Source organism: Procambarus clarkii, chromosome 18 (genome assembly GCF_040958095.1).
Source record: "Procambarus clarkii isolate CNS0578487 chromosome 18, FALCON_Pclarkii_2.0, whole genome shotgun sequence".
Classification (NCBI taxonomy): domain Eukaryota; kingdom Metazoa; phylum Arthropoda; class Malacostraca; order Decapoda; family Cambaridae; genus Procambarus; species Procambarus clarkii.
In genome coordinates, this window is record NC_091167.1 from 40,455,662 (window position 1) to 40,469,022 (window position 13,361).

Genomic DNA, 13,361 nt, shown 5'->3' on the forward strand with positions numbered 1-13,361 from the left:
GTACCTAAGCAAAAAGAAGCAGAGTATCTGTGAGGTGTGAGACTCCAGAATGGCTAGATGTCACCAGCGGAGTCCTGCAGGGTTCTGTACTTGGACCTATTCTGTTTGTATATTGGACATATTCTGTTTGTATATACTTGTTGTATATTCCTAATATACATAAATGATCTCCCAGGGGGGGGGTACGGACTCATTACTCTCAATTCTTGCTGACGATGCTAAAATTATGAGAAGGATTAAGAGAGGAAAACAGCACGAGGGTACAAGATGACTTGCGCAAATTGAAGCAATAGTCCAACAAATGGCTGTTAGAGTTTAATCCGAGCAAGTGTAAAGTAATTAAGATAGGTGTAGGGAGCAGAAGACTAGATGCAATGTTCCATTTTGGAGATGAAATCCTTCAAGAATCAGAGAGAGAAAAAGATCTGGGGGTTGATATCACGTTGAACCTGTCTCCTGAAGCCCAATCTCAAGAAGACATCATCAGCAGCATATGCTAGGTTGGCATATGCTGAATTACCTTTAGAAACTTGTAAGGAATAATTTTGAACCTTGTATACCACATATGTCAGACCAATCCTGGCGTATGCAGCATCAGCGTGGAGTCTGTATCTAATTAAGCACAAGACTAGATTGGAGAAGATTCAAAGGTATGCCACTAGGTTAGTACCCGAGCTAAGGGGTACTAGAACTAAATCTCACGTCACTGGAAGAGAGAAGAGTTAGGGGAGACATGATCACCACATAAAAGATTCTCAGAGGAGAATGGAGTAAATAAAGACAGATTATTTAACACAGGTGTACACACACAAGGAGGCGCAGGTGGAAACTGAGTACCCAAATGAGCCACAGAGACATTAGAAAGATTGTTTTTCAGTGTTAGTGTAGTTAACAAATGGAATCCATTAGGCAGTGATGAGGTGGAGGCTGACTCCATGTGCAGATTCACATATTCAGATATTCAGGTCAGATAAGAGACCAGGTCAGATAAGATACGATGCCAGGTAAGAGAGGAGGTCTGGTAAATCATCAGGTCAGGTAAGAGACCTGGTCATAATAAACCAGGTCAAGACACCAGAGAGAAACGTTACCAGTCAGACAAGGTGCTAGAGGGGCTAGCTAACACCTCTGACTTGCGAGCTGCACGGAACACACTTTTATGACAACATTTACTGATTGTGCTTGCAGGCAGTCTGGGGGTCTGATAGCAGGGGGTGGACTGGTGGTAGCGTGTATTCTGGTAGTATGGTGGTAGTGTGTATTCTGGTGGTAGTCGGGGTCTGGTGGTAGTAGATGGTCTTGTGGTAGGAGGTAGTAAGGGTGGGCTGGTTGTAAGGGTAATTGATGTATGAATAAAGCTAGTTAAGTCGTGGCTTGTGTTTGCAGCTGACGGCGTACAAGACGGAGCACGCCATTCCCCTGCAGGAGGAGGGCGAGGCAGAGCCCGGCGAGGACGAGCGAGGCCTGGAGATCGAGGACGAGATCACAGTGCCACCTCCGAGCGTCAGCGTGGACCAAGTGGAGACTCGCCTCTGGCGCCTCCTGGGCAAGGTGAGTGCGTCCTGAGCAAGATGAGTGCCTCCTAGGCAAAATTAGTGCGTCCTGAGCAAGATGAGTGCCTACTAGGCAAAGTGAGTGCGTCCTGAGCAAGATGAGTGCCTACTAGGCAAAGTGAGTGCGTCCTGAGCAAGATGAGTGCCTACTAGGCAAAGTGAGTGCGTCCTGAGCAAGATGAGTGCCTGCTGATCATGTTGAGAGGCTCTTGGGTAAAGTGAGTACATTTACCGAAAGTTTAAAAACTTTTTAAGAACTAAAAAAATTTAAGAGCATGGAGTTATAGTCTCCATGGTGCGCATCTTTGTGTGTTTGTTGGTGTTGTCCCCTCTTGCCCTGCCTGTATGTCTCGTGACACTGTGTTTGTTGGTGTTATTCCCTCTTGCCCTGCCTGTATGTCTCGCGTCACTGTGTTTGTTGGTGTTATCCCCTCTTGCCCTGCCTGTATGTCTCGTGACACTGTGTTTGTTGGTGTTGTCCCCTCTTGCCCTGCCTGTATGTCTCGCGTCACTGTGTTTGTTGGTGTTATTCCCTCTTGCCCTGCCTGTATGTCTCGTGACACTGTGTTTGTTGGTGTTATCCCCTCTTGCCCTGCCTGTATGTCTCGCGTCACTGTGTTTGTTGGTGTTATTCCCTCTTGCCCTGCCTGTATGTCTCGTGACACTGTGTTTGTTGGTGTTATCCCCTCTTGCCCTGCCTGTATGTCTCGCGTCACTGTGTTTGTTGGTGTTATTCCCTCTTGCCCTGCCTGTATGTCTCGTGACACTGTGACTACTATGATGAAGTTAGCTACTCTTCTGTCGCGTAAGTTAGTTTACTATTGTGTTGCAATGTATTTCATAGCTTACCGTAGTGTGCTGTAGTTCACCGTGTAGCACTTTGGTGTGCCACAGTGTTCTGGGCTCACTGTCACGCGGTGCACTGTATTGTGATGTTGCTGCAGGTGGAGCTGCAGGGGAGGAAGGTGAGGGTGAAGGTTCAGGAGGCCGCCGCCACCCAGGAGCGCCTGCTACACCAAGTGAACCAGTACCGTGCTGAGTGGGCCCATCCTCCTCTCACCCTTACCCACCTGCCTCACCATCTGAATGTCCAGGTGAGTCACCTGGGTCACCTTCCCGCACCATCAGCTGGGTCACCTTCCTGCACCATCATCTGGGTCACCTTCCTGCACCATCATCTGGGTCACCTTCCTGCACCATCAACTGGGTCACCTTCCTGCACCATCAGCTGGGTCACCTTCCTGCACCATCAGCTGGGTCACCTTCCTGCACCATCATCAGGGTCACCTTCCTGCACCATCAACTGGGTCACCTTCCTGCACCATCATCAGGGTCACCTTCCTGCACCATCATCTGGGTCACCTTCCTGCACCATCATCTGGGTCACCTTCCTGCACCATCAACTGGGTCACCTTCCTGCACCATCAGCTGGGTCACCTTCCTGCACCATCAGCTGGGTCACCTTCCTGCACCATCAACTGGGTCACCTTCCTGCACCATCAACTGGGTCACCTTCCTGCACCATCATCAGGGTCACCTTCCTGCACCATCAGCTGGGTCACCTTCCTGCACCATCATCAGGGTCACCTTCCTGCACCATCAACTGGGTCACCTTCCTGCACCATCATCAGGGTCACCTTCCTGTACCATCAGCTGGGTCACCTTCCTGCACCATCAGCTGGGCCACTTACCCACACTATCAGTCACCTGCCTGCATGACCAGGTGAATCACCCACTTGTGCAAGGTAACTAAATCACCTGGCAGACCAATTGTAATATTGATATTGAATTACTATGTAAAGTTTTGTTCTAAATCTTACCAAGAAAAAACTGTGTGTTGTTTTAGTGATCAAGTTAATGAAGATTCAAATGTTGGTAACAAACCTGACTTATGTGACCAGGTAACTTAAGACTGATCATATATGATTGTAATACTGTATAATGTATCATGCTGTATGCATGCTGTTGTACTGTAGTCTACTGCATCAAGGTCATAGCAGTATCAAGCCGTACAGTTTTTACTCCATAACTATTTGATAGAGCTGTAAAATATTTTCTCCCAAATTAAACTAAACACTTTTAAATGCATGACTTAGAACTTGAAAACACTTGCCAAAACTCCGCTTAAAGGATAAGCCTTTACCAGGTGTCTGACGAACTCGTGAATGAATTTTACTGCGATTCTCTCGACCTGGAGGAGTCTGGAGAAGTGGAGAGTCCTACGATGGGAGTAAGGCGAGGAGGTGGTGGTAGCAGCAGCAGGAGAGCCACCACCACCTGCAGCAGCAGGAGGGCCACCACCAGCAGTAGGAGAGCCACCACAAGCAGCAGCAGGAGGGCCAGAACTTCCTCAGAAGGCGGCATCCCCACCAGCAGGAAGCTTGCCAAGGACAGCGAAGGAGTGAGTGCTTATTACTAATCATTTCTGAGCAGAACTGTGGCTAAATTGTATGCATTATTGTTTTATGATTTCATTAACAACAGGTAGGTTATAAAATACATTTTTATGTCGTAACTATGCTATAAGATTTATCGCTATTAACTTGAAGGCTGTTGACCTAACTGTGGCACACTGCAAACGACAAAAACGAGTTTACATTTGGTCAGGTCTACATCAGCAGATAATGAGAATTCCCAGAGATACCTGTAACCGAGTCTAAGCCGAGCAGTAGTAACATCTAGAAGTCTGCTGATTTTATTGGATGATCCATAGATGTGTGGCTCCTCTTACATGATAGTATGATGATAGATGGAATTACTGGTGTCGATTTCACTTTGCCTCAGATCTACAAGATCTTGTTGAAGTTCCTGGTGTACTGCTGCTCTCAGATTGCTCATTGACAATCTAAGCTTACACTCAACATCTCCTTTAAAGGCAGATTATTTGGCTAACTCATCAGCTCCATCATGCATTCGGAGACCAACAAACGCATTAGTTAACAGATTTGTCACATGTTTAATACGAGTACATGTCAGACTGGTTATGAGATGGAGCCAATAGAGCTCAGGCCAAGGCTAGGATGCAACTGCTCTTACACAGTAAGGAAGCGACACAAAGATTTAATATGGAGGACACAAAGGATAATATGGAGAGCCCAGCCGCGTGTACCATAGCTGTCATGACGACACTTGTTGATGGTGTTACAGACGGACGTCCCGCCTCTAAGTCTGTGTGGATCACCCCGGGTCGTAAAGACCGGCAAGACACCACGAGTCTCCGCCACAACCCACACCTCTACCACTCCACAAGCCACCAAGACCCAGCGGAGTGGTGGTCGTGGGCGGCGTAGCGTGCGGGAGACCCCGAAGCCGCCCCCAGCGCCTCGCCCTTCCCTCACCCTCAGCCAGGTGCAGCAGATCCAGCGGGCCCGCACCACTCACCTCACCTTGCTCTCCCAGGTACTTCTCCAAGGCAAATTGTCAGTCATACCGATTACGGGCTCACTATAGCCCGTGCTGTTTATTTCGAGTTGTATATGCTGGGCATGCAGATGGTGGTAATTATGGGTTCTTGGCAGGTTCCTGAGCCACTGCAGGAGGCGGCACAGGAGGTAGAGGAAGCCCTTAGGAAGTGTGAAGGAGAAGTGGTAGGCGAGCGCGGGCGGCTGGCGTGGGCAGTGCTGAGGGCGGGACAACTGGTCCGAGAAATAGGCGTCAGAGTGAGATACAGAGACTCTGAGAAGAAGCTCCGGGCGGCACTGAAAGAGAAGATCCAGGAGCAGCAGCTGGTGAAGGATAAGGTAAGCAGCAGCTGGTGAAGGATAAGGTAAGCAGCAGCTGGTGAAGGATAAGGTAAGCAGCAGCTGGTGAAGGATAAGGTAAGCAGCAGCTGGTGAAGGATAAGGTAAGCAACAGCTGGTGAAGGATAAGGTAAGCAACAGCTGGTGAAGGATAAGGTAAGCAGCAGCTGGTGAAGGATAAGGTAAGCAGCAGCTGGTGAAGGATAAGGTAAGCAGCAGCTGGTGAAGGATAAGGTAAGCAGCAGCTGGTGAAGGATAAGGTAAGCAACAGCTGGTGAAGGATAAGGTAAGCAACAGCTGGTGAAGGATAAGGTAAGCAGCAGCTGGTGAAGGATAAGGTAAGCAGCAGCTGGTGAAGGATAAGGTAAGCAGCAGCTGGTGAAGGATAAGGTAAGCAGCAGCTGGTGAAGGATAAGGTAAGCAACAGCTGGTGAAGGATAAGGTAAGTAACAGCTGGTGAAGGATAATATAAGCAGCAGCTGGTGAGGGATAAGGTAAGCAACAGCTGGTGAAGGATAAGGTAAGCAGCAGCTGGTGAAGGATAATATAAGCAGCAGCTGGTGAAGGATAAGGTAAGTAACAGCTGGTGAAGGATAAGGTAAGCAGCAGCTGGTGAAGGATAAGGTAAGCAGCAGCTGGTGAAGGATAATATAAGCAACAGCTGGTGAAGGATAAGGTAAGCAGCAGCTGGTGAAGGATAATATAAGCAACAGCTGGTGAAGGATAATATAAGTAACAGCTGGTGAAGGATAATATAAGCAGCAGCTGGTGAAGGATAATATAAGCAGCAGCTGGTGAAGGATAATATAAGCAGCAGCTGGTGAAGGATAAGGTAAGCAGCAGCTGGCAAAGGATAATATAAGCAACAGATCAAAATTTCAAATTTCACATTTCTGGATCAAAATTGTTATTTTTCTTTCTGTTCATCTGTCTCTGTATATTTTCACTTGATTCTCGTGGCTTCCTCCGCTAGGTGCTGGCTATCCGTCAGAGGATTGAGGAGTACGAGCGTGAGCAGGAGTGTCTGGTTGAGCTCGAGGAGGAGGTGGACCGCGCCTTCGCCAACCTTGTTACTGACAACGCCCAGTTTGAGGTCCAGCTCACCCGCTACTTTGAGTCTTGTCCTACACCTGGCCTTGCTTGTCCTGATTCAGGTACGTTACAGGTCCGGTTGATATCACACAATGAATATGCAATGGAGTAGACAACCTGTCCTCTTATAAATTACGTCTGAATTTGGCCGTTTACCCTAAGTCCGAAAATGGACGTAATTTGAAAATATATTTGGGATTTTTTCCCAAAACAGTAAGTTAAGGGTCCTCTGGTAAGTTAGGAGGGCAGGAAATTCTCCTAAAGTTTCAAAACGTCATGAAAAACGTTAATTGAAATTTTCCTCTCCTAACCTTTCCGAGTAAGCCGGAGGACTCAAACAGAAAATGGGAGAGTACATCACTTTCGTGAGCCGATTTCATTTCAAATTACGTCCATTTTTGGCCATAGCGCGCATATGAGCGAAAAGCGACGTTATTTTTAAGAGGACGGGTTGACTTATGAACATATACGCAGAGGCCTGCCCATACGAGGCGACTCTTATATATAATTATCCTAATTCATTCATATATGTCTAACCTTCACTTAAAAAATTCAGCGATCGCACGTCATTATGTTACCCAGTAATTTGTTACATAACAATAACAAATCCTGTTTTCAAACTTAGGTCTTTCTTGAGTCAAATTTATGTCCATTGTTTCGAGTTGTATAGACACGCGGTCATATCCTGGCACCAATATTTTGTCTTGACTGTGTGGTGGTCAGCCTCGAGCAGCGGGGAGAGCGAGGGAGGCGAGGGTGGTGGCGACGACGACACAGGCGACGACGATGACTCCGGCCTGGGCACGGACGAGGCCAGGACCGAGGGCTCCGTGGGACCCCGACCACCGGGCTGCGACCCGGCGGTCTTCTCCTTCCTCACTGTCCTCAGGGAACTCCGGTATATACGCCTATCTTCCTGTATCAAACATTACTTCTACTACCACTAATGAAAGTTATAATAATAACATTATTTGTAATTTCAATAAAAAAAAAGTACGTCAGTAGACCACAAAGAGTATACACACATAGAGGTATTTCCCGCTTCTCGGTGTACAGTAGGAACATTAAGAGTTTACTGTAGTCCTGGACTGTGTTCAAGACTTGCTGGTTGATCAGTAAGTTATTGTGGAGGCCTTAATAACCTTCCAGAGGTCGATTAAACCTTATACCAAACATTAGACCAAATTTGAATGTACTTCAAGTTTGCAAGCTAGAACTGCACTTTTTCTGTAAAGTTATTTGTAGCAATGCGGGGATTGCAGACTTTTATTTAATACTATTGTATGTTCTTAAGCCATTCATTTGCAAGACTTCTTTTTTAAATGATGGGACAGTATGTTTCGGGTTTCAGCTGTTGACAAAATGCGTTCCATAATTGTGCGTGTTTCAGATGGTAGGAGGAAAGGGAGGGAATTATCAGGAGGGAAAGCGACAAGCCATTACGACAATATAGCACTAAGAAGGGGTCAGGATAAGGATTTGGGATGGGACGGGCGGAAAGGAATGGTGCCCAACCACTTGGACGGTCGGGGATTGAATGCTGACCTGCATGAAGCGAGACCGTCGCTCTACCGTTCAGCCCAAGTGGTTGGGCTCAGATGATAGGAGCGTCTTCGGAACTGTTCTGCCTGGAAGTATAGATTATGCACAATTATATCATGTTAATGGTATGATTACGGAGTTTTATTTAAAAATATTCACATTTATTTGTTAACTGGAGTAGAGTTACTAGAATATGGGGGCCAGTTGCGTAGTGTTACGATAGTATGTGGTTAAGGTAGACACGTCAACTATTGGTAAAGTGTGTCTGGATGAATGAAGGGGGACAAGTATAAACAACAGCTGACACAAAGATACAATTATTATTATATTTTGGCCGTGTTGTGTTGCCAACCTTCTACTGGACTTTTACAGTGTCAACTAAACATAGTATACACTAGTATGGTTGCATGGTGGAAGCCATATTCTATGATAGACTTAAAGGCTGGAAGCCGAACTCTATGATAAGCTTGGAGGCCGGCAGTTGAAATCTATGATTTTGTAATCAACTAATAAATTCAGACAATACATATAAATGGAAGATAAAAACAGATATTTTTTCCATCAACTGTTGAGCGGGTAGCTAAATTAAGATAAGATTAGCAGGATATCTTGGACGTTTGTTGTCATTGTTTTAGATTTATCTACTCAGAACGAAATGTCCATGTAGCACGGGCTATAGTGAGCCCATAATTGAATTCGGTTATTAGCGATAACCTTGTTACCGTGATATTTGGGTCAGTTTTTAAATGGAGGTGGGGTTTCCTCCTTTTCCCCCTGTTTCTTTTTCGCTTCTGTTTTAGCAAACTGGTTTCAGTCTTGGGATAATAACATTATCTTGGTGGCGAATGTAGATGCAGAATGTTCACTAGTGTGTCCCATTCTTCAACTGCTTTTCTAAAGCAGAGGACAATGTGAAACTAACGTAGTTCATTTGGCTACAAACCTCAGTTAAAGTTGTGTTCTCTTCTGCTAACCTCAGTTAAGTTAGGTTAAATTAGTGTTCCCTGCTGCTAACCTTGGTATAAACCGAAAAGTCATCTTTTCTATTTTTTTCTATTTTTAAGTATTGACTCCATTGGTGGCATTGACAGGTGGCGGGTGGCCGGGGCAGCGGAGAGGAGCCGTCGAGAGCGAGCCCTCGAGGAGCGGCGCCACGCTGCCGTCCTTCGTCGTCTGTTCAGAGCTAATCACGTCGCTCACTCTGCCCTTGCGTCACTCACCGCTCTTCAGGTGGGTGTCAGGGCTCCCTGGCCTTCCTTACAACGCTCACCGCCCAGGTGGGTATAAGAGCTCCCCTGACCATAGGTGGGTGTCAGGGCTCCCTGGCCATCCTTACAACGCTCACCGCCCAGGTGGGTATAAGAGCTCCCCTGACCATAGGTGGGTATCAGGGCTCCCTGGCCATCCTTACAACACTCACCGCCCAGGTGGGTATAAGAGCTTCCCTGACCATAGGTGGGTATCAGGGCTCCCTGGCCTTCCTTACAACGCTCACCACCTAGGTGGGTATAAGAGTTCCCCTGACCATAGCTGAGTATCAGGGCTCACTATCATTATATTAGTAATTGTATTAATATAATAATTATATGTGAATTCAAACTCTGTCATTATATACCTGTCATTACTTTAGTTTTTATTCAAGATTGACTGATTCACCTAATTTTTAATTCAGTCCAAATTATGTGTTTGCCTGAATTTCTGTGTTTGTTTCGAGACCTGCCCGAAACACCATGCGTGTTAGTGACTTTGTAAGGCTATACCACTAATCACCAGTATATGTACTAGATTCTTAAACGGGGGGCATCTATACCCTTTGAGAGGTTTGGGACTCAAATAATAATGGGGGGTGGAGGGGTGGAATTCGATCTTTGAACAATTAAAAAAAAGTTGTTGCTATTGAATGAGACTTAATTGTCACAGTCTCTATTAGATGAGACTTAATTATTTTGTGGTACTGTATTTTACTACTGTAAATATTTTGTGGTACTGTATTTTACTACTGTAAATATTTTGTGGTACTGTATTTTACTACTGTAAATATTTTGTGGTACTGTATTTTACTACTGTAAATATTTTGTGGTACTGTACCATGTTTAGACTGCAAAAAAGAACAAAAGCAAAACTCTCACTAGTTGTAGCTAGCTTGTGAATTTGTGTTTTGCCGCTTTTCTATAAGTAAATGATAAAATCTTTATGATTTTATTTAAACTGTTTTGTTCTTATCTATCCATAAGTAAAATTATATCAAGTTATTGATATCTTTTAAAGTCATAGTGGTACCTAATAGGACTTGTGGTAGTGATTTCAACAGTGTGGCGAGAGGGGAATATTACCATATTGGGTAAGCCATTGGAGGTCTGTAATCGTAAACAAAATAAAAACCCATGCTTTAGACATTATGAAGTGATGATCGCGATATACTTTATATATCCTGTTCACTATCCTGAAAGTTTCCATGAGACCTTCTCTGTTATGGCTTATATGAATAGTTGCCAGTTGTAGATATTCTGAGTTTAACTGTATTTTTTCATAACATTCTGATAAATCTGAAACCCTCTGTGTTATCTATCTTCTGTTGTACTGTAATACCACAAAATAATAATAATCAATTCTTCTAATCGAATAATCATAATGTTGCAAATGTGTGATATAATCGCTGTAGTCTTGATTGATGAAGATTAAGCCACCTAAGAGGTGGCACGGGCATAAATAGCCCGTACGCTGTAGTGTTGAAATATTTGGTATATTACAGAGTGAGCGAGAGAGGGAACTGGGAGCCATACCATCAGTGGTGTGGTTGAGGCGTAGCCAGACTAGTGGAGACCTCACGCCTCTCACCCGCCTCCCGATACCCAACACAGAGGTCAGAGTTTGGGTTTATATCACTTATTATGCACCCCATGTCCACCCTCTGGAAAAAGAGGTTAGAGAGGCGCATGTAATGGGATCAGGAACTGAGCCAGATGTGTCTGGCTCAGTAATGTAGATGTCAAGAGTCCATCAACTCTTGGTATCTACATTAAAACACATATTAACCATAAAATAATATTAAATAAGCCTATAGTTTTTTATGTTTAATATTTAGTAAGTATACACATGAGCTTGAGACGCTGTATGTAAACTAGTGGCTTTATAAAAAATTAAAACATAACAAATGTTATTCATAAATGGTTGTACAGTTAAAGTTGAGTTAATTTACGCAACATTTCAGCACATTATTTACAAGAAAGATATAATAATAATGCAGTTTTAAAGGCCCATAGTTCATATCTTTCAGATATTATTATTAGCTTCAGAATTGGAAAATGTACAAGATGCTAATCAAAGATAATGCCGTTCTTCATCCTGAACTATCTAAATAGGATGGTACATCTATATTTCCTGCCCGAAACGCTTTGCGTAATAGTGGCTCTAGGCATTGTATGTACTAGCTCTGTCTATAAATCGATCAATTTTTTTAAAATCTCTTGTATGTATGTACCTTACCTGAATAAACATTTATTTATTTATTATTTATTTATATAAAATAAATGGTCATTTAGCTTTCTAAATATTTAAATTTTATACTTGTACTAATTCAATAAGTTTAGCTCATTTATTATGGAGCCCGTAGCCATCCTGTCACCCGTGGTGAGTGACTACCGAGACGCAGTAGGCATTGGAACTGAATTCCCATGTTCGTTTAACTGAGTAAGTTACAGCATTGTTAACCAAGTTACATAGTTTGTGAACATATACATTAACAGAAGGTTAGTCAAATCATTTGTTTATAAACGATCCCAATGTATTATAGGCTATGCAATTTACTAATTGGTTTTCGTTTGCCACATATTTATGATAAAGTTACAAAGTTATTGATCTAAATTACTCACTGTAGCTGCTTTACGATACAATGTCATGAGTTAAGCAGTTCGAGACTTGCTCTCAATGTAGGCTTACACACCTGATTTGTGCGCACTTAACAAACTTTCGATACTTTGCTAGTATTTTAGGTAATATTTCAACACGACAATATACATGAACATTTTAATACAGCTTTTAATATACATGATTTTTCATTATATCTGTACCATGCCTTAAACATTATATTAACATGTTAGTTATGGCTTAAGAAGTTGAGAGCAAGCAGGAATGATGTAGAGATACTTACGGTTAACGTGTCAACCTGAAATATATATACTCATAAACAGTAAAATCACAGTAACGTGATATATCTGTGAGAAAATGTGTGTCGCAGGACGGAGGGATCAAACGAACAAATAATGCTATCTGAATGTGACGAATGGATTCCCAGTTATCATACTGATCGATGCTCTTGAAAGCTCTCACTCATTGCATTTCGTTCAAATTTTAGACTTGTATAACTGCACAATCAAATTAAAAAGTGGTTTATCACAGCGGATATTCATAATATCTACATGAGAGAAATTAAGGCAGGGAAGGCGAGGCTATGCAAATACTACGGGTTGTTGTGGGTTTTGCCTCGGGATTTATTTGCGCAACAGTTTTGACAGTTTTAATGTTGTACCGTTGTTTGTTTAAGTATTTAGTTGTAATCATATACTGGTGTCGGCAACAGGTTGATAGCATGGCGGGTGTCAAGTGGATGAGTGATGGGAGTGGGTCTCAGGCCAAGCTGCTCTCCCTGGACCATCTGCAGCAGCTGGAGCAGCAGGTGGCTCAGGCTAAGGTGGCCCAGGAGCTGGCCGCTCTCAGGCACAGGTTAGTCACTCCTGCACCCTACACACTGTACCACACACCATCATATACCATAGATATTCCTGGCACCTCTGATAATAACGGACAGTTCAGTCATGAAGAGTGCTGTGGTCGGATCTACACTCACTATGCTAAGGTCTATACTCTCACTGCTCAGGTTTACTCTCACTATATAGGGCCCACTCCAAGGGAGAGGAGAGATATGGACAAAGCCACAGCCAAAGAGATCCTTGAAGGGGTACAGATGGAGAAGGAAGAACAGAATATAGTACTGAGACGGCTGTATTGATATGATTCACATGAATTACATATTTGAGTATACGGTGCACAAGTTACCGTCTTTACCTTGAATATGTTAATAATGTTTTCGTGTTGTGGTAGGGAGGGACGAGCAGAGCGACGCGCCCTCACGCAGCAGGTGGAGCAGCTGAAGAAGGACCTCACTTCTTTACGGCACACTTACCAGGTACCATTATGCTTCCTGGGTTCGTAATAAAGATGGGTTGGATCGGTGTCTGGGCACAGCCCGTTCTCATCAGCAAAGGCCAAATGCTCGTTAATCTAGCCGCCAAAACCCCAGTTTATGAATGAAAAACGGTTTACACGCGACTCACAACTGATGACGTTCGAACATTTCTCAAACAGTGCTTAGCTGGCGACCTCAGTCTGAATCATAGCTAAATGCTTCACCCACGTACTTTAAATACAAATACAG

At 44.0% G+C, this 13,361-nt stretch overlaps 1 protein-coding gene across 1 annotated transcript in view; it reads left to right on the forward strand.

Moving 5' to 3' along the window:
* The window catches only part of LOC123754435 (uncharacterized), a 65,311-nt gene that overhangs the window by 45,489 nt on the left and 6,461 nt on the right, over nucleotides 1-13,361 (forward strand). The window contains exons 22-32 of the mRNA XM_069326838.1: nucleotides 1,387-1,551; nucleotides 2,498-2,647; nucleotides 3,700-3,954; nucleotides 4,701-4,952; nucleotides 5,072-5,293; nucleotides 6,267-6,447; nucleotides 7,109-7,283; nucleotides 9,019-9,157; nucleotides 10,680-10,790; nucleotides 12,507-12,649; nucleotides 13,028-13,112. Of these exons, the coding sequence (XP_069182939.1) occupies nucleotides 1,387-1,551; nucleotides 2,498-2,647; nucleotides 3,700-3,954; nucleotides 4,701-4,952; nucleotides 5,072-5,293; nucleotides 6,267-6,447; nucleotides 7,109-7,283; nucleotides 9,019-9,157; nucleotides 10,680-10,790; nucleotides 12,507-12,649; nucleotides 13,028-13,112 (1,878 nt within the window). The remainder of the gene's footprint in view (nucleotides 1-1,386; nucleotides 1,552-2,497; nucleotides 2,648-3,699; nucleotides 3,955-4,700; nucleotides 4,953-5,071; nucleotides 5,294-6,266; nucleotides 6,448-7,108; nucleotides 7,284-9,018; nucleotides 9,158-10,679; nucleotides 10,791-12,506; nucleotides 12,650-13,027; nucleotides 13,113-13,361) is intronic.